This window comes from Anomaloglossus baeobatrachus, chromosome 3 (assembly GCF_048569485.1).
Source record: "Anomaloglossus baeobatrachus isolate aAnoBae1 chromosome 3, aAnoBae1.hap1, whole genome shotgun sequence".
Lineage (NCBI taxonomy): Eukaryota > Metazoa > Chordata > Amphibia > Anura > Aromobatidae > Anomaloglossus > Anomaloglossus baeobatrachus.
Genome location: NC_134355.1, coordinates 134,376,307 through 134,396,602, shown reverse-complemented (window position 1 = coordinate 134,396,602; position 20,296 = coordinate 134,376,307). Strand labels below are relative to the sequence as shown.

The following is a 20,296-nucleotide window of genomic DNA, read 5'->3' as shown; positions in this document are numbered from 1 at the left end:
GATAAGTTCAACGTCATACGCTTTTATGATCAGAAAATCTACAAAAACATCCTCTATAAAAAGTACAAATTGTATGTCGAGACATATATCAGAAATAATCAGGATGTTCTTTATATGTACATACGTGATAATAGCTCTCAGCCTACATACGTTTAGGCATATCCAGTATATGTGTGGGGCTGCTCTGCAGGTCAGTGCATTGAAGTAATTGCTGAGGGCAAAGGTGTGGTGCAGTGCAGCAATAAACAAGCAGGAGGTAAGGAACTTCAATTATCAGGGTAAGTCTCCTGTCTAGCATGTCTCAGTTTTCTTCCAATCAATACAATACCTATAATACTTTACATTGATTAGGCTCATATGAGACAATAGGAGACGCATTGGAATATATGCATGAATAATTCCTTCTTGTATAGAGGGCATCATAGCATGGATGGCATCGTCAGCCATAAAGTGTTAATGTCATTAACTTTCGCAGGACTGCTTACTTTAGGGACTGAAAGACAGAGGAGCCTTGTTCAGAGCCTGTGTTCTGCTTGAAGTGAGCACACTGCTTTGATTGCTGAGTCTGAAGGTTATGTAACGAGAAGAAGAGAGTACATTAGTTCCTCTCGCCTCTAAAACCAATGACTAGCTAGTGACAGTTCTAGCCCAGGAGCATTGAGCTGAAGGAGGCTGCAGTCCCTCCACTCTTCTCACATGCACCTCCAGCTGAGACAGAGCTGTCCTCACAGGCGCACCTTAAACCACACTGAAGTGACCTGTGCTGGTGAGTTCACCCTTCATCCCTTTGCTATTACGACTTCATTTATATCATGTTCATTCACATCATCACTGGCTTGTAGTATTTTTTACTGGATAACTATGTAGTGTTTTGCTTTACATTATACGCATATATGTGTGTACCAGTATATATACATATATACTGTATATATATATATATATATATATATATATATATATATATAGATATATATATATAGATATAGATATATATGTCTCGTCCGGTTTATATTTATATCTACCCGGTCATGGATAATGCTTGTTACAGAATGTTCTTTGGATAAATACCACTGCACAGCTGGGTTAGTTTTTGCACTCATGCCAAACTACCCAGGATCTTCTCTGAACTGCATGCATTGTCTCCTCGCCTGTCTGCTTTCTTCCTCTGGGAGAGGTTAATAGCGGCACTTGGAAAACGGAGATGATACAATTAACCCTATCGCTGTATTGCACATTTATATCTATTAAATGGATGCAGCTGCCCTGTTTTGATCACATTTTTTCAATATTACCGTATCTTTATAATTAATGTTTCCTTCTATCCAGTTGTGGTTAGAACAATATAGGTTTATGTATCATTGCGTACGATGATGGGTAAGTCACCTAAATTTCCTATCATCCACAAAAGTAAAACTTCACAACTGGTAAATCTGATCTGGTCACGATAATTAAACCAAGCGCTCAGTTTAGTACCTATTTAGTATTGTTTTTAGGTTATTGTTGTTTATTTGGAATTGTACAACTTGAAAAAAAAACCCGCAATATTTATCCTGGAGAAAACTATAGAACAATGTTTGAAAATTGTGTAAAAATATATTTTGTGTTAAGTGTTATTATTGAAATCACTTACACACAGTTCAATCATGAATGGCAAGCACTATTCATCCCCTATTACATCACGAATTAAGGTTATTTTCAATATCATGAGCTTCTGATGGAATATATGGGAATTTGATTCTATGGCAATTACCTAAAATATTGCTTTGTAAACGCCAGTTACATTGTAATCAGTTCACCTAGGGTGACCCTGTCCTGTAAATACTTGGAAATATATTCATATTTGACAAACAGTAGCCTGCAGTAATCTTAGGCAGTTGTGTGAGGCTTTAACTTGTGTAGATGAGAAATACATAGCGAGACGATAATGAAGGATATTTGAAATGAGTAGGGTGCATATTAAATATGTATGTGCTATAAAAAGACTAAGAAAAGAAACACGTAAACAAAATCACATTATCGCTTGTGTACTTTTCGTTAGAACAGATAAAAACAAATGTTTCAATGTTCCCATCAAATATAAAGTTGCTTAACTAAATGTTTTACTATTGATTTTTATTAAACATTATATTGGATATATACCTTCTGTTCCAACCATAATAAATCATGATTGTAATAGGCTTTACATTTTAGATTTAATGGCTTTCTTATATACACCTCAGATCAAGCTCATAAAGAAATATCTCATAAAGGCAACCCTTGTCCATAACTGCTTAAAGGGAACCTGTCACCATATTTGGCGACTGTAAGCTGTGGCCACCATCAGTGAGCTCTTATATTCAGCATTGTTGAAAACTGTATATGAGAGCCCAGGCCGCTCTGTATAACATGAAATGCAGTTTTAGAATACTCCCCTGGGGGGGTGGGGGCAGTATGGTCTGATGGGTTTCGCTGTTGAGAGCAGATCAAAGTACTGTAATGCACAGGCATGAGGAAAGTTTAAAGTCTGCATGCGCAATACAATACTTTCATATGCCCTGGGTAGGGCAGATCAAAGTGCGCCTGCGCAGGACCTCAATGCCGGCTGGTGTGGGTGACGTGGGACGCGTCATGCACAGGGTCTCAGAAGAAGGAGGACGGCAATCGTCGCAGAGAGGAGGCACTGGACCGGAGAGTAGCGACACCCATGGGACCAGACCACCCTCTAGGTGAGTATTATAAAAGTTTTTTACATTATACACAGTGGCCTGGGCTCTTTTATGCAGTATTCTAGAATACTGTATGTAAGGGCTCACTGGTAGTGATCCCAGCTCATAAGGGAAAAACCCGATAACAGGTTCCCTTTAAGCATGACAGTATCAACACAAAGTCTGATTTACACTGACAGACTTTGTGTCTTAACGAGTGCCAACCAACGATATTACAAGTCAATCATCAATTCTTTATAGGCCCTTTTTTAAGGACAGGTGCAAACCGGGGACACAAAATGCATATTATTAGCAGCACATCCCTTGTTACATGTGCTGCCAACAACTATGATATTGGGCTGCATTCACACTGCAGCTGAAAATGGCAATAGTTCTCTACTGTTGTGGTCTTTCCACTTTTTTCCCTGCACATTCACTTACTCTTGCAAGGAAACAGATGTTTCACCTGCAAGACCGTGCAGCCATTTAAATTGGGCCTGCAGTTTTGTAGGTGTAACTACTGTTTCCTTGCAAGAAAAACTGAGAATATAGAAAAAAAGTGGAAAAACTGTAGCAGTATGTGGCTCAGCCACAGTGTGATCGCTGCATGTGAGTGCAGCTGTACAGCTCATTCATATGTCCATGCACAGGAGTCTGATCTCAGACCGCATTGCACGGACTGGTCATGGCTCTCCCGACCCAATAATCATAGTCTCACAGAAATATATGAAGCTGTCATGCTCTAGTCGGGAGACACGCGACCAGTCCATGCTTTGTTGTAAAACATTGAACCGATGTGCACGGACATCTGAATGACCCCTTAGGTTGCATTTGCTTGTTTGTGGGCTAAATGCTGCCATGTCTACACAGGCCAATTATCAAGATCAATAATTCTTATGATTACTAACTAGGTCGATGTAAAAGGGTCTTAAAGGAAAGCTTTAGTCAAAAACATGATATTGTTTGAATCAGATTTTTATGTTAAATGTACTTTTTAAATATTCCTCTTTTTCCATATCACAATCTGTATGAAAAATAAAAAAATAGAAATCTTGCCATTCTCACACTGGCCATTGGGGCTTTTTTAGACTCTAATAGACACACTGGTCAAACCCCAACACTATTGTTTGTATTGAAGAACCTACTGAGCATGTGCAAAAGTCATTGTGAAGGGATAGGGAACAGGGTTTGCTGTGGAATCACCTACTGTGATTGGTGGATCCTGTGTTATTAGCAGTGTGTAGAGCGGGTACTTGTTATTGTAATAATATTTCTCCTGATAAGGAGCCTGCTGAAAACTCTTTCTGAAAGCATGCCAACAGTTTAATGTTTATGGGAGCCCCCGACAGAGGATTGTCAGGAAGGTTAAGGATTTGGTTTGTCCGTTTTCAGACTGCCAATCCTTTTGTGTTTTAGAGATGTTCTGCTGCCAGAGGAGTTTGGCAGTTTCTCTTTTAAAGAAAACACAGAAGTGCATGGCCATGTGAGCACTCCTTCATATAAGACAGTTGGGTGAAATGGCTTCTCGGCCAAACAATCAGCTGAACTATGATTTCAACTGACAGCTATCTAAAATATCTGGTGGGATTAAGAGTGGCTTCCACCGGGTATACCCAGTGTGCAGGATCCACCGGGTAGACCCAGTGTGCTGCCTCCACTCTGGCACACCCAGTGTGCTGCCTCCATTCTGGTAGACCCAGTGTGCTGCCTCCACTCTGGTAGACCCAGTGTGCTGCTGCCTCCACTCTGGCAGACCCTGTGAAAGTGTGAGAAAAAAAAAATTGAACTAATGATTTATGTCCTTGTCTTTGTAAGCCAAACTCATCTTGCTGCTGGAAAACTGACAACAAAGTGCTGCTGACTGATCTGATTTACATTATGAATTTTTGTTTAGTGCTTCAAAGAATACATTGATATTCACTAGTAAAAATGCTGATAGTGGAGGGCTTTGTAATATAATTATATTACTAAGTCAATTATATTAGAGAACCTTGCTGGTAACCCATAGCTTGTACCTTCCATTGTCTGTATGGTGGGCTGCACTCAATAAAAAGAGTCCTGCTCTGACTACTAGGCCAAGGAATCAGGCCAGGTCATTGGCCATAGGATCCAGCAGCACTGGCTTCCATAGTGAATATGGTAGCTTAGGGGTGAGCAGGATAATAGGTGAGTATAGACCTCGATAAGTGCAGTCCATGATACCGAAATAATGCTGCAGAATAATGGGTTTTCATGTGACACTAAACATACTCTAAGTGAAAGGCAGAGTCTTGTTATCAAGAAAATTTAAGCTTTAATAGCCACTAAAATCAAACTTATTGTAGAGGGTGGTCTATTTTAGAAAACCTATTTTCAAATAGCCAATTATTGAAATATGACTAAAATGAATTCTTATGTGGTGACCAAAATTATTAGGAAGAGTATTCAGAAGGTTTAAAAAGCACCTGTGTCTGTATGGACAGTAAGGGTGGCTTTACACGCTACGAGATCGCTAGCCGATGCTAGCGATGGCGAGCGTGATAGCACCCGCCCCTATTGTTATGCCGATATGTGAAGATCGCTGTCGTAGTGAACATTATCGTTACGGCAGCATCACACGTACTTACCTGCTCGGCGACGTCGCTGTGACCGGCAAACCGCCTCCTTTCTAAGGGGGCGGTTCGCTCGGCGTCACAGCGACGTCACTAAGCGGCCACCCAATCAAAGCGGAGGGGCGGAGATGAGAGGGACGAACATCCCGCCCACCTTCTTCCTTCCTCATTGCTGGCGTGTGGCAGGTAAGGAGAGGTTCCTCGTTCCTGCGGCGTCACACGTAGCGATGTGTGCTGCCACAGGGACGAGGATCAACTTCGCCCAAGCGACAGCAGCGATAATTGGGAGAGGACCCCCATGTCAACGAGGAGCGATTTTGGACGTTTTTGCAACAATCCAAAATTGCTTCTAGGAGTCACACACAACGAGATCGCTACAGCGGCCGGATGTGCGTGACAAAATCCGTGACCCCAACAAGGTCGCTGTAGCGATCTCGTCGCGTGTAAAGCCCGCTTAAATCTAAGCATTATTTCGACACAGTCAGTAATAGAACTTTACAACCATGACATGGGAGAGAATCATCATCTACGGATCTTGTTTTCAAAGTCTGCCATTTAACTTTCAAACTAAAGACTTTTAGCCCTTTGGAGGGTGACCTAATGTCTCAAAGGGCTCATTTATATCATTCCAGATAAAGCCACTTTACAGAATGGAAATTCAGTACTCAAATGTCCTTGCATTCTGGATTTTATGTCAATAGTCACATGTGATTCTTCATTTCTGCAGTGGTGATGCTGCTGCATCAAATGAAAATACTACCCAGGTTTCTTGGAGAGTACAGTGGTTCCAAAAGCAGGCCACCCTCTGACCACCTTGCAGTCTGGGGTACCCTTCTAACAAAGTGTGAACACTAGAGATAAGCAGACCCGTAGAAGTTTGGGTTTTGCTGGTTCAGCTGAACTTTTGTAGTGTTCGGTTTTGGACCTGGACTTGACCTGAACTTCATTTGAAGTCACTGATTGACAGTTCGGGTCTCTGCCCACATGCAGCCAGCCATAAACAAATCAGATTCCGAAAGAGGGTGGATGGGGTTTTTTTCATTCCTTTTTTTTGGGTGCACACTACATCTGATCATGCTGCTGTTACCCCCAGTGCGAGCCGTTCAAACACTATAAGCAGCTCGCACTCAGCTGAGCACCAAGCTTACCCAAACAAATTGAAGCTCGCGTGAGTGGTGTTCATGCGTAAAGCACCCGAACTCCGAATCCAAACTCTGTTTTCTTGGAAAAGTCTGAGTTTGTACCGAACACCGAAACTGAACTATAGGTTTGCTCATCTCTAGTCAACACTTAAAAGAGTATAAGATATTTGTATATTAATCAAGCAATTTTATTTGCTTATTTTGTGAGATACTTGGTATATTATTAAAACATTTGATTATGTCAAATGGAAAGCAGATAACTTGTTGATATTTTTCAACCACCTGTATTTTTTGTTTTGCTGCACATAGCATATATAAAATTTAACTTATAAAATGTACAAATGACAAAACTTCCATTTTATCATAGGGCAATCTGCAGGCTTAAAACAATATTTCAACATTTTATTTTATTTTGTTGCCTATATACTGGATTTTAGGTTAGGATATCACTAAAGAATAATGTAGTTACTCCTTAAGGGATTGTCAACTACTCGGACAACCTCTTATCAATCTTTATGCTTCCCTACAATAAAAATAGCATAATAAGGCCTCGGTTCCACTTGCGCATAGCTTCCGATGCAATGTACTAATGACTCTCTACTGCGGGTGTGAGCACTTTCTTCCTCTCCTCCGCAGCCTGTTTCTACGTACATCACACTGCACTCTGATGACATGCGAGTGCAGTGCGATGTTTCACATGCACCCATAGACTTGTATGGGTGCGTGTGAGCGGAGACTCACTGCCAAACTCAGCATGCTGCGATTCATTTCTCATGCCGATATGGCATGTGAAATCAATCGCAGATGGACACTGCCCCATACTTTTGCACTCGTCTGTGCAAAACGTAAGTGGAACCAAGGCCTAACACTCATACCTCCGGTACCGATGCCGTTCCAGTGGTGTTGCCACTGACTCTCCTGGGGATCAACAGCTATCAACGTCACACGATCCTTACATTCAATCAGCGGCGCTTCATTCTCTCCTCCTTCATATGTAGTTGATATCCAAAAGTGAGAGAGCAGTCACAGCTCTCGTTTACTGTGGATGTCTGATTTGTCCAAAGGAGGGGATAGGGAAGTGACCACAATGTCACACGATCCCCAGGAGAGCCAGTGCCGACACGCTGGAATGGCGCAGGCACTGGAGGTGTGTGTAATTGTTATTATTTTATTGCTGGGGAAACAGAGATTGAGAAGACATTGTCCGAGTAGTGTGATCCCTTTAGTTTGAGTTGTGTATACCTCTTTTAGTTGATGAGCCATGTCTGAGTTTATACCATGTTAATTTCCTCTTAGCATTTGGTATGACTCCACTTATTCAGACTACAGTAGCATGCAAAAGTTTGGGGACCCCTGGTCAAAATTACTGTTTTTGTGAACAGTTAAGCAAGCAGAAGAAGAAATGATCTCTAAAAGGCATAAAGTTGACACATTTCCTTTGTATTTTAGGCAATTACATATATACAGTATATACAGTTAGGTCCAGAAATATTTGGACAGTGACACAATTTTCGCGAGTTGGGCTCTGCATGCCACCACATTGGATTTGAAATGAAACCTCTACAACAGAATTCAAGTGCAGATTGTAACGTTTAATTTGAAGGTTTGAACAAAAATATCTGATAGAAATTGTAGGAATTGTACACATTTCTTTACAAACACTCCACATTTTAGGAGGTCAAAAGTAATTGGACAAATAAACCAAACCCAAACAAAATATTTTTATTTTCAATATTTTGTTGCGAATCCTTTGGAGGCAATCACTGCCTTAAGTCTGGAACCCATGGACATCACCAAACGCTGGGTTTCCTCCTTCTTAATGCTTTGCCAGGCCTTTACAGCCGCAGCCTTCAGGTCTTGCTTGTTTGTGGGTCTTTCCGCCTTAAGTCTGGATTTGAGCAAGTGAAATGCATGCTCAATTGGGTTAAGATCTGGTGATTGACTTGGCCATTGCAGAATGTTCCACTTTTTTGCACTCATGAACTCCTGGGTAGCTTTGGCTGTATGCTTGGGGTCATTGTCCATCTGTACTATGAAGCGCCGTCCGATCAACTTTGCGGCATTTGGCTGAATCTGGGCTGAAAGTATATCCCGGTACACTTCAGAATTCATCCGGCTACTCTTGTCTGCTGTTATGTCATCAATAAACACAAGTGACCCTGTGCCATTGAAAGCCATGCATGCCCATGCCATCACATTGCCTCCACCATGTTTTACAGAGGATGTGGTGTGCCTTGGATCATGTGCCGTTCCCTTTCTTCTCCAAACTTTTTTCTTCCCATTATTCTGGTACAGGTTGATCTTTGTCTCATCTGTCCATAGAATACTTTTCCAGAACTGAGCTGGCTTCATGAGGTGTTTTTCAGCAAATTTAACTCTGGCGGGTCTATTTTTGGAATTGATGAATGGTTTGCATCTAGATGTGAACCCTTTGTATTTACTTTCATGGAGTCTTCTCTTTACTGTTGACTTAGAGACAGATACACCTACTTCACTGAGAGTGTTCTGGACTTCAGTTGATGTTGTGAACGGGTTCTTCTTCACCAAAGAAAGTATGCGGCGATCATCCACCACTGTTGCCATCCATGGACGCCCAGGCCTTTTTGAGTTCCCAAGCTCACCAGTCAATTCCTTTTTTCTCAGAATGTACCCGACTGTTGATTTTGCTACTCCAAGCATGTCTGCTATCTCTCTGATGGATTTTTTCTTTTTTTTCAGCCTCAGGATGTTCTGCTTCACCTCAATTGAGAGTTCCTTAGACCGCATGTTGTCTGGTCACAGCAACAGCTTCCAAATGCAAAACCACACACCTGTAATCAACCCCAGACCTTTTAACTACTTCATTGATTACAGGTTAACGAGGGAGACGCCTTCTGAGGTAATTGCAGCCCTTAGAGTCACTTGTCCAATTACTTTTGGTCCCTTGAAAAAGAAGAGGCTATGCAGTACAGAGCTGATTCCTAAACCCTTTCTCCGATTTGGATGTGAAAACTCTCATATTGCAGCTGGGAGTGTGCACTTTCAGCCCATATTATATATATAATTGTATTTCTGAACATGTTTTTGTAAACAGCTAAAATAACAAAACTTGTGTCACTGTCCAAATATTTCTGGACCTAACTGTATGCAGTATATATACATATATATATATATATATATATATATATATATATAAAATTTTACATTTTTAAATTAACAAAAAAGGAAAATGAGCGGATGCAAAAGCTTGGGCACCCTGCATAGTTAGTACCTAGTAGCACCCACTTTGGCAAGTATCACAGCTTGTAAACGCTTTTTGTAGCCAGCCAAGAGTCTTTCAATTCTTGTTTTGAGGGATTTTCATCCATTCTTCCTTGGAAAAGTCTTCCAGTTCTGTGAGATTCCTGGGTTCTCTTGCATGCACTGCTTTTTTGAGGTCTAGCCACAGACTTTCAATGATGTTCAGATGAGGGGACTGTGAGGGCCATTGTAAAACTTTAGGCTTGTGCCTTTTGATGTAGTCTATTGTGGATTTTAACTTGTGCTTTGTAGAAACCATCCTCTTTTTAACTTCAGCTTTTTTACCGGTGGTGTTAAATTTGCATCAAGAATTTGTTGAAATCTCATTGAATCCATTCTTCCATCTACCTGTGAAATGTTCCCCGTTCTATTGGCTGAAACACAACCGCAAAGCAGTATTGATCCACCTCCATGGTTAATGGTTGGCGAGATATTTTTTTCCTGAAATTCTGTGCCCTTTTTTCTCCACACAAACCTTTGATCATTGTAGCCAAAGAGTTCTATTTTAACCTCATTGGTCCACTGGACTTGTTTCCAAAATTCAACTGGCTAGTTTAGATGTTCTTTTGCATATTTATGACACTTACTTTTATGGTGAGAAGGCAGGAGAGGTTTTCTTCTGATGACTATTCCATGAAGGCAGTCAAGCAGGGGTTCTGTTTTGCCTTACTAGCAATCCTACGAGTCGCTCTCACAGAAATTTTGCTAATCTTGACCTCCACTGTTCCTGTTAACTGCCATTCTTAATAGCATTTCAAACTGAGGAAAGGGCAAATTGAAAATGCTTTGCTGTCTTCTTACAGCCTTTTCCTGCTTTGTGAGCCTCCATCATTTTCATTTTCAGAGTGCTAGTCAGATGCTTAGAAGAACTTATGGGTGCTGTTTTTTGGCAAAAGATTAGGGGAGGCTGGGTTTTTATAAAGTGTGAAATTGCATAACTTGCCCTTACCTAACAAAGATAGTGAATAAGCTATAACCCTAACAGGCTAATTAAGGTCTGAAACCTTTTTCAAAGTCATCTGAGGACACAAATCTCCAAGAGTGTCCTAACATTTCCATCAGTCCACTTTCCTTTTTGTAATTTTTAAAATGCAAAAGATGAAAACTTTTTTTTTTACCTAAAATACAAAGGAAATGTGTCATCTTTACCTGTATGCTTTTTAGAGATCATTTAAGCTTCAAATTGTTTAAACGCTCACAATAACAGTAATTTTGACCAGAGGTGCCTAGACATTTGCATGTCACTCTATAACGGATACACTGCCAAGATAAGCACACAGCTAGGGACTGAAGCCTGTAGCCGTATGCTTTATCTGTGCTTATATGATAATATAGGGGACCTTACATTAATTTTTAAATTTATTTACCATATTTTTCGCTTTATAAGACGCACTTTTGTTCCCAGAAAATATACAGGGAGGGGTGTATATATATATATATATATATATATATACACTACAGAGTCCAGGGGAGGTGGGGGCAGCTCTGTAGCTCTGCTGGGGGGCTTGTGAAAGCTGGGAGCGGCAGCGTTTGATCTCCTGCACCCGCTCATATAATATGCACAGCCACTGTCCACCACCATGGTGCTGAAAGCGCACCGCGGCGATGGGCTGGGGCAGCAGTGTATATTATATCTGCCTGGGCCCTCCTTTGATCGCACATGCCCCCTCCCCCTGTGTTAGCTATGGCCCCCATGCTGCTGCCCATAGTAAAATAATAAACTCTTTACTCACCTCCTCCAGCATGTCTGCCCGGTCTCCCTCCTGCTGCTGTGATCATGCACGCAGAGATATCACTCTGCTGTGCCGGTCTGTGCCGATCACATGACCGGCCAAGATCCAGGAAATGCAGGAGGTCGGAGCTCAACCCCGAGGAGGGGGACAAGAGACAGGACAGTGCTGGAGAACCAGGAAATGCAGGAGGCCGGAGCTCAACCCCGAGGAGGGGGACAAGAGACAGGACAGTGCTGGAGAACCAGGAAATTCAGGAGGCCGGAGCTCAACCCCGAGGAGGGGGACAAGAGATAGGACAATGCTGGAGAACCAGGAAATGCAGGAGGCCGGAGCTCAAACCCAAGGAGGGGGACACGAGACAAGACAGTGCTGGAGAAGGTAAGGAAAGAGTTTATTTTACTAAAAGCAGCAGCATGGGGCAATATCTAACACAGGGTGCTGTATGCCAGCAATAGTGGGCCGTGTGCAGCTGCAGTGGGCCGTGTGTAGCCACAGGGGGCTGTGTGCAGCCACAGGGGGCCGTGTGCAGCCACATGAGGCTGTGTGCAGCCACATGGGGACGTGTGCAGCCACATGGGGATGTGTGCAGCCACAGTGGGCCGTGTGCAACCACATGGGGCCGTGTGCAGCCACAGGGGGCTGTGTGCCAGCCACATGGGGCCGTGTGCCAGCCACAGGGGGCCGTGTGCCAGCCACAGGGGGCCGTGTGCCAGCCACAGGGGGTCGTGTGCAGCCACATGGTGCTGTGTGCAGCCACAGGGGGCCGTGTGCCAGCCACAGGGGGCCGTATGCATCCACAGGGGGTCGTATGCAGCCACAGGGGGTCATGTGCAGCCACAGGGGGCCGTGTGCAGCCACAGGGGGTCGTGTGCCAGCCACAGGGGGCCGTGTGCCAGCCACAGGGGGCCGTGTGCATCCACAGGGGGCCATGTGCAGCCACAGGGGGCCATGTGCAGCCACAGGGGGCCGTGTACATCCACAGTGGGCCGTGTGCCAGCCACAGTGGGCTATGTGGCAGCCTCAGGGGCCGTGTGGCAGCCATAGGGGCCGTGTGCCAGCCATAGGGGATGTGTGCCAGCCATAGGGGACATGTGGCATCACTGGGGGACGTGTGTCAGCACAAAGGGGCTATATTCAATATAAGGTGGCCATATCCAGATTAAGAGGTCTAATTTTAGGATGGGGGGGCTATGAGGGACATATACTCTATATGATTTGTTAGACGGACACTGGCATTATAAGACGGACCCCATTTATTAAAAAATTCTCTATTCCTTCACCAAATTTGGGGGTGCGTCTTATAATCAGGTGCGTCTTATAAAGCGAAAAATATGGTATTTTTATACCATGTTAGACACACATGGTGTCTGTGATTGAAAGCAATCAGCTGACATGCTGTTACTCAGGGTGGGAGCGCTGTCTGACTGCAACCAATCATAGACACCGGTAGGTGGGGAAAGTAGTGCATATGCAATGAAGGCTAATACTTGGCCCCGGAAGTGAATGAGTGGCCTGGAAGCAGTGTATAACCGTGATGTAGCCTCGGTAACTACAGCGTGCTTGGTTTTATCCTCCTATCCCTTCTACCACCATTTTTAATCCTTGAATTCTGGTCCCTATAGACTTATATTAGGACCAGCATCCAGCCCAGAACTGGATTTTAAAGACCAGATAACTGAGACTTGATGGTCCCGGTAATCTGCGAGTCCACCCATCATTACTGCTGACGTCTAACTCTTACTACATAATTTTTCTACCCTATGTATGGCATACTCTAATGTGGGGGTCACACAGTACGATCTATCGTGCGATCGCACGAGCGATCGTACTCGCCCCCGTCGTTTGTGCGTCACGGGCAAATCGCTGCCCGTGTCGCACAAAGTCGTTAAACCGCCGTCTCAAGTGCTTACCTGCTGAGCGACCTCGCTGTGGGAGGCGAACATCCTCTTCCTGAAGGGGGGTGGGACGTTCGGCTTCACAGTGACGTCACACAGCGGCCAGCCAATAGAAGCGGAGGGGTGGAGATGAGCGGGACATAAACATCCCGGCCACCTCCTTCCTTCCGCATAGCCAGTGGGTGCCGCGGGACGTAGGTAAGCTGCATTCATCATTCCCGGGGTGTCACACGGAGCGATGTGTGCTGCCCCGGGTACGATGAACAACCAGCGCAAAGAAAAATAAACGATTTTTTAAAAATAAGCGGTGTGTGACAGATAAACGATTTGCACACGATTTGCAAACGTTTTGCGTCGCTCGTAGGTGTCACATGGCGCAAACGATGCCGGATGTGTGTCACAAAAACCGTGACCCCGACGATGCATCGCACGATAGATCGTCTCGTGTGACGCCCGCATTAGACTCTATACTTGTTACTTATGTTACTTTGACATTACTATGATATAACTCAGAGCAAAGTCAAATTCCTTTAAAAATCATCATTCTATATTGAGTATTATTAAAATGTTTCCATATATGTTTAGTTCTTTTGCATTTTTGGATAGTTTTGACTTTTTCTGTGCATTTAATTACTGATACTAAACAATTGTGAAGACTTGAACTGCCCTGGACTGGGTGATATGAAAGGTTCATCATTATGAGATTTGTATGACTGTATGCAGTGAACTATTAACCTTCATTCATTCTTCATCGCCAAAACAGCCTGGGGTAATATGCTAGGCGGATTTTAATGAACACAACCTTTTGTTGTTTAACTGTTTCTCCCGATTTGAGCTTATTTTAATATAATAAAATGAACATGTATAATAAAAGGTATATGAGATTGTGTGGGAATGATTATTCTCATTTTCTGTCATAAAAAATAAACTACAATTTTAGCACCACCCAGTTTTAAAGAGAATTGCCAATATGCAAAAGGACAGAAAGTAGCAAATGTTTCACAAATTCAACGTGCAATAAATGACATGGCATTTCATGCCAGAAAAATGTCGCAAAGGGAATGTTAAATTCTACCCTAATATTTTTTTCAAATCAGATGAATTAACATTTTATTTTCCAATTACGTGCTCTTTCTACATTTATCCTTACAGATGTCGTTTTATATATAGATATATATATATACATACATATATATATATATATATATATATATATATATATATATGCAGTCATGGCCAAAAGTTTTGAGAATGCTACAAATATTAATTTTTACAAAGTCTACTGCTTAGGTTTTTCTAATGGCAATTTGCATATACTCCAGAATGTCATAAAGAGTGATCAGCTTAACAGCAATTACTTGCAAAGTCAATATTGGCTAAGAAAATGAACTTCAACCCCCAAAACACATTTCAACATCATTGCATTCCTGCCTTAAAAGGAGCAGCTAACATTGTTTTAGTGATTGTTCCATTAACACAGGTGTGGGTGTTGATGAGGACAGGGCTGGCGATCAATCAGTCATGATTAAGTAAGAATGACACCACTGGACACTTTAAAAGGAGGCTGGTGCTTGGTATCATTGTTTCTCTTCAGTTAACCATGGTTATCTCTAAAGAAACACGTGCAGCCATCATTGCTCTGCACAAAATTGGCCTAACAGGGAAGAGTATCGCAGCTACAAAGATTGCACCTGAGTCAACAATCTATCGCATCATCAAGAACTTCAAGGAGAGAGCTTCCATTGTTGCCAAAAAAGGCTCCTGGGCGCCCAAGAAGGACCAGCAAACGCCAGGACCGTATCTTAAAACTGTTTCAGCTGCGGGATCGGACTACCAGCAGTGCCGAGCTAGCTCAGCAATGGCAGCAGGCTGGTGTGAGTGCTTCTGCATGCACTGTGAGACGGAGACTCTTTGAGCAAGGCAGGTTTTCAAGGAGGGCAGCAAAGAAGCCACTTCTCTCCAGAAAAACATCAGGGACCGACTGATATTCTGCAAAAGGTACAGGGAGTGGACTGCTGGGGACTGGGGTAAAGTCATTTTCTCAGATGAATCCCCTTTTCGATTGTTTGGGACATCTGGAAAACAGCTTATTAGGAGAAGAAGAGGTGAGCGCTACCACCAGTCTTGTCTCATGCCAACTGTTAAGCATCCTGAAACGATTCATGCATGGGGTTGCTTCTCAGCCAAGGGAATTGGCTCACTCACAGTCTTGCCTAAAAACACAGCCATGAATAAAGAATGGTACCAGAATGTCCTCCAAGAGCAACTTCTCCCAACTGTCCAAGAGCAGTTTGGCGGCCCAACAATGCCTTTTCCAGCATGATGGAGCACCTTGCCATAAAGCAAAGGTGATCACTAAATGGCTCATGGAACAAAACATTGAGATTTTGGGTCCATGGCCTGGAAACTCCCCAGATCTTAATCCCATTGAGAACTTGTGGGCAATCATCAAGAGACGGGTGGACAAACAAAAACCAACAAATTCTGGCAAAATGCAAGCATTGCTTATGCAAGAATGGACAGCTATCAGTCAGGATTTGGTCCAGAAGTTGATTGAGAGCATGCCAGGGAGAATTGCAGAGGTCCTGAAGAAGAAGGGTCAACACTGCAAATATTGACTTGCTGCATTAACTCATTCTAACTGTCAATATAACCTTTTGGTACTCATAATATGATTGCAATTATATTTCTGTATGTGATGTAAACCTCAGACAAACACAATTAAAAACCAGAGGGCAACAGATCATGTGAAAATATAATTTTGGTGTCATTCTCAAAACTTTTGGCCATGACTGTATATATATATATATATATATATATATATATATATATATATATATATATATATATATATAGTGTCTAAATACAGTTAGGTCCAGCAATATTTGGACAGTGACCAAATATTCATGATTTGGCTGTGCCACTATTTTTTATCTAAAATGAAATAACTGAGATATAATTGAAGTGTAGACTTTTAGGTTTCATTAAAAAAAAATGAACAAAAATATTTTCGAAACGTTTAAGAATTGCAACCATTTTTCTACAAATCATAAAAGTAATTTGACAAATTTTCCTAAGCATAAATAAAATGTTAATATGTTAAGTTTTAATACTTTGTAGAGAATCCTTTGCACGTAATGACTGCCTGAGGTCAGGAAGCCATGGAGGTCACCAAACCCTGGATTTCCTCTTTTGTGATGCTTTGCTGGTCTTTACTGCAGCTGACTTCAGTTGTTGCTTTGTGGGTTTTTCTGCCTTAAGTTTTCTCTTAGTCATGTGAAATGCAGATTAACCCCTTCACGACCGCGGGCAGTAAAATTACGTCCTATTTTAACGTGACTTAACGACCAGGGACGTAATTTTACTGCCTAAACTTCATTTGATTGCCGTGGCCATAGCAACGGCTTTCAAATGTGGTACCACGCCACCGCTGCTGCTGCCGTCGCCGTCGTAGCTGAGGTCACCGCTCCTGCTGCACGTGAGTACTGTGCTCACCTTGCAGCCCGTGCGCGCTCCCGTGGTGCCCCTGCGCGCTCCCGTGTTAGCCCCTGCTTGCTCCAGTGTTAGCCCCTGCCCGTGCCCCCCTGCGATCTGCCCCCCCGACATGCCGATCTGCTCCCCCCCCTTTCCCCGACATCTCGATCTGCTCCCCCCGCGATCTGACTGCCTCCCCCATTATCTCTATTCCGCTTCTGCAGCTCCCTCTCTGGTCTCCCCCTCTGCTCTCACCCCCCCTGTGCTCTCCCCCCCCCTGCTCTCACCCCCTCCCTCCCCCTCTGCTCTCCCCCCCTCTGCTCTCCCCCGACGTCCTCTTACCTGTCTTCACTGGCCCGATCACATCTGCCTCCATCGCTGGGTCCTTCCTGGGCATTCTGCTGATCTGCCTGCTGCTCCTGTAAAGCTGTCCATCTCTCTGCCATCTGTTCCTCTGCAGCTCTTCTGGTCAGTGATCCTCTGGGTACTGTGAGTATGACTTTTTTTTTTTTTCTGTATCCCCTGTCCATTTTTACACCTCATCTGTCCGTGCGTCCCGCTGAGCGCTGATCAGGGATGCAGATAACGTATCTGCATCCCTGCTCAATTTTTGGCGTGACTTCTTTTTTTTCCGTATCCCCGACGCTTTTTGTATGGCATCTGTCCATGCGTCCCGCCAAGTGCTGATCAGGGATGCAGATAACGTATCTGCATCCCTGCTCAATTTTTGGCGGGACTTTTTTTTCCGTATACCCGACACTTTTTGTATCGCATCTGTCCGTGCGTCCCGCCAAGCGCTGATCAGGGATGCAGATAACGTATCTGCATCCCTGCTCAATTTTTGGCGGGACTTTTTTTTTCGTATCCCCGACGCTTTTTGTGTATCCCCGACGCTTTTTGTATCGCATCCGACCGTGCGTCCCGCCGAGCGCTGATCAGGGATGCACATAACGTATCTGCATCCCTGCTCAATTTTTGGCGTGACTTTTTTCCGTATCCGCAACGCTTTTTGTATCCCATCCGTCCATGCGTCCCGCCGAGAGCGCTAATCAGGGATGCACATAACGGATCGGCATCCCTGCTCAATTTTTGTCGTGACTTTTTTCCGTATCTGCGACGCTTTTTATATCGCATCCGTCCGGGCATCCCGCCAAGCGCTGATCAGGGATGCACATAACGGATCTGCATCCATGGTCAATTTTTGGCGTGACTTTTTTTTTTACGTATCCCCGACGCTTTTTGTATCGCATCCGACCGTGCGTCCTGCAGCGGCCGATCAGTGCACTGCGTCTGTGCGTTTGAAAAGTCAAATGGCGCTCCTTCTCTTCTGAGCCCCGCCATTTGCCCAAACAATTACTTTCCACCACATGTGAGGTATCTACGTAATCAGGAAAAATTGCACGATACGTTTTATGGTGCATTTTTTCCTGATAGCCTTGTGAAAAAAAAAGCTACCTAGTTGAAGCAACCGTTTTGTGGTAAAAAAACAATTTTTTCTTTTCATGGCTCAACGCTATAAACTTCTGTGAAGCCCCCAGGTGTTCAAAGTGCTCACCAAACATCTAGAAAAATTATTTGAGGGCTCTAGTTTCCAAAATGGGGTCACTTGTGGGGGAGCTCCACTGTTTAGGCACCATAGGGGGTCTCCAAACGTGACATGGCGTCCGCTAATGATTCCAACCAATTTTGCTGTCAAATGGCGCTCCTTCTCTTCTGAGCCCCGCCATGCGCCCAAACAATTACTTTCCACCACATATGAGGTATCTGCGTACTCAGGAGAAAATGCACAATACATTTTATGGTGCATTTTTTCCTGATAGCCTTGTGAAAAAAAAAGCTACCTAGTTGAAGCAACCGTTTTGTGGTAAAAAAACAATTTTTTCTTTTCACGGCTCAACGCTATAAACTTCTGTGAAGCCCCCAGGTGTTCAAAGTGCTCACCAAACATCTAGAAAAATTATTTGAGGGCTCTAGTTTCCAAAATGGGGTCACTTGTGGGGGAGCTCCACTGTTTAGGCACCATAGGGGGTCTCCAAACGTGACATGGCGTCCGCTAATGATTCCAACCAATTTTGCTGTCAAATGGCGCTCCTTCTCTTCTGAGCCCCGCCATGCGCCCAAACAATTACTTTCCACCACATATGAGGTATCTGCGTACTCAGGAGAAAATGCACAATACATTTTATGGTGCATTTTTTCCTGATAGCCTTGTGAAAAAAAAAGCTACCTAGTTGAAGCAACCGTTTTGTGGTAAAAAAACAATTTTTTCTTTTCACGGCTCAACGCTATAAACTTCTGTGAAGCCCCCAGGTGTTCAAAGTGCTCACCAAACATCTAGAAAAATTATTTGAGGGCTCTAGTTTCCAAAATGGGTTCACTTGTGGGGGAGATCCATTGTTTAGGCACCTCAGGGGGTCTTCAAACCCAAAATGGTGTCCGCTAACAGGTGCAGCTAATTTTGCACTCAAAAATTCAAATGGCGCTCCTTGCCTTCCGAGCACTGCTGTGTGTCCAAACATTTGATTTCCACCACATATGAGGTATCTGCGTACTCAGGAGAAAATGCACAATACATTTTATGGTGCATTTTTTCCTGTTACCCTTGTGAAAAAAAAAGCTACCTAGTTGAAGCAACCGTTTTGTGGTAAAAAAAAAAAATTTTCTTCTCACGGCTCAACGTTATAAACTTCTGTGAAGCCCCCAGGTGTTCAAAGTGCTCACCAAACATCTAGAAAAATTATTTGAGGGCTCTAGTTTCCAAAATGGGGTCACTTGTGGGGGAGCTCCATTGTTTAGGCACCTCAGGGGGTCTTCAAACCCGACATGGCGTCCGCTAATGAGTGCAGCTAATTTTGCGTTCAAAAATTCAAATGGCGCTCCTTCCCTTCCGAGCTCTGCCGTGCGCCCAAACAATTGATTTTTACCACATATGGGGTATCAGCGTACTCAGGAGAACATGCACAATAAATTGTATTGTGCACTTTCTCTTTTCTCCCTTGTAAAAATGAAAATTTTATGGCTAAAGTAACATTTTTGTGTTAAAAAGTAAAATTTTCATTTTTTCCTTCCACATTGCTTTGGTTCCTGTGAAGCACCTAAAGGGTTAATAAACTTATTAGATGTGGTTTTGAGCAGTGTGAGGGGTGCAGTTTTTAGAATGGGGTCACTTTTGGGTATTTTATGTCACCTAGGTCTCTCAAAGTCACTTCAAATGTGATGTGGTCCATAAAAAAAATTATTTTGTAAATTTTGTTGGAAAAATGAGAAATTGCTGATGACCTTTGACCCGTTCTAACTTCCTAACGAAAAAAAAATTTGTTTCGACAATTGCGCTGATGTAAAGTAGACAAGTGGGAAATGTTATTTAGTAACTATTTTGTGTGACATATCTCTCAGATTTATGGGCATGAATTTTCAAAGTTTGAAAATTGCGAAATTTTCAAAATTTTCGCAAAATTTCCTAAATTTTCACAAATAAACACAAAAAATATCGGCCTA

The 20,296-nt window shown here is 43.1% G+C and overlaps 1 protein-coding gene across 8 annotated transcripts in view; it reads left to right on the top strand.

Moving 5' to 3' along the window:
- Nucleotides 1-545: 545 nt before the first annotated feature.
- The window catches only part of ARHGEF33 (Rho guanine nucleotide exchange factor 33), a 139,548-nt gene continuing 119,797 nt past the window's right edge, over nt 546-20,296 (top strand). For 6 of the 8 annotated variants that reach the window (XM_075339462.1, XM_075339460.1, XM_075339463.1 and 3 more), the window contains exon 1: nt 546-766. In XM_075339462.1, the coding sequence (XP_075195577.1) occupies nt 697-766 (70 nt within the window). In that variant the 5' untranslated portion in view covers nt 546-696. The remainder of the gene's footprint in view (nt 767-20,296) is intronic. The other 2 variants (XM_075339466.1, XM_075339464.1) reach the window with 1 other exon arrangement.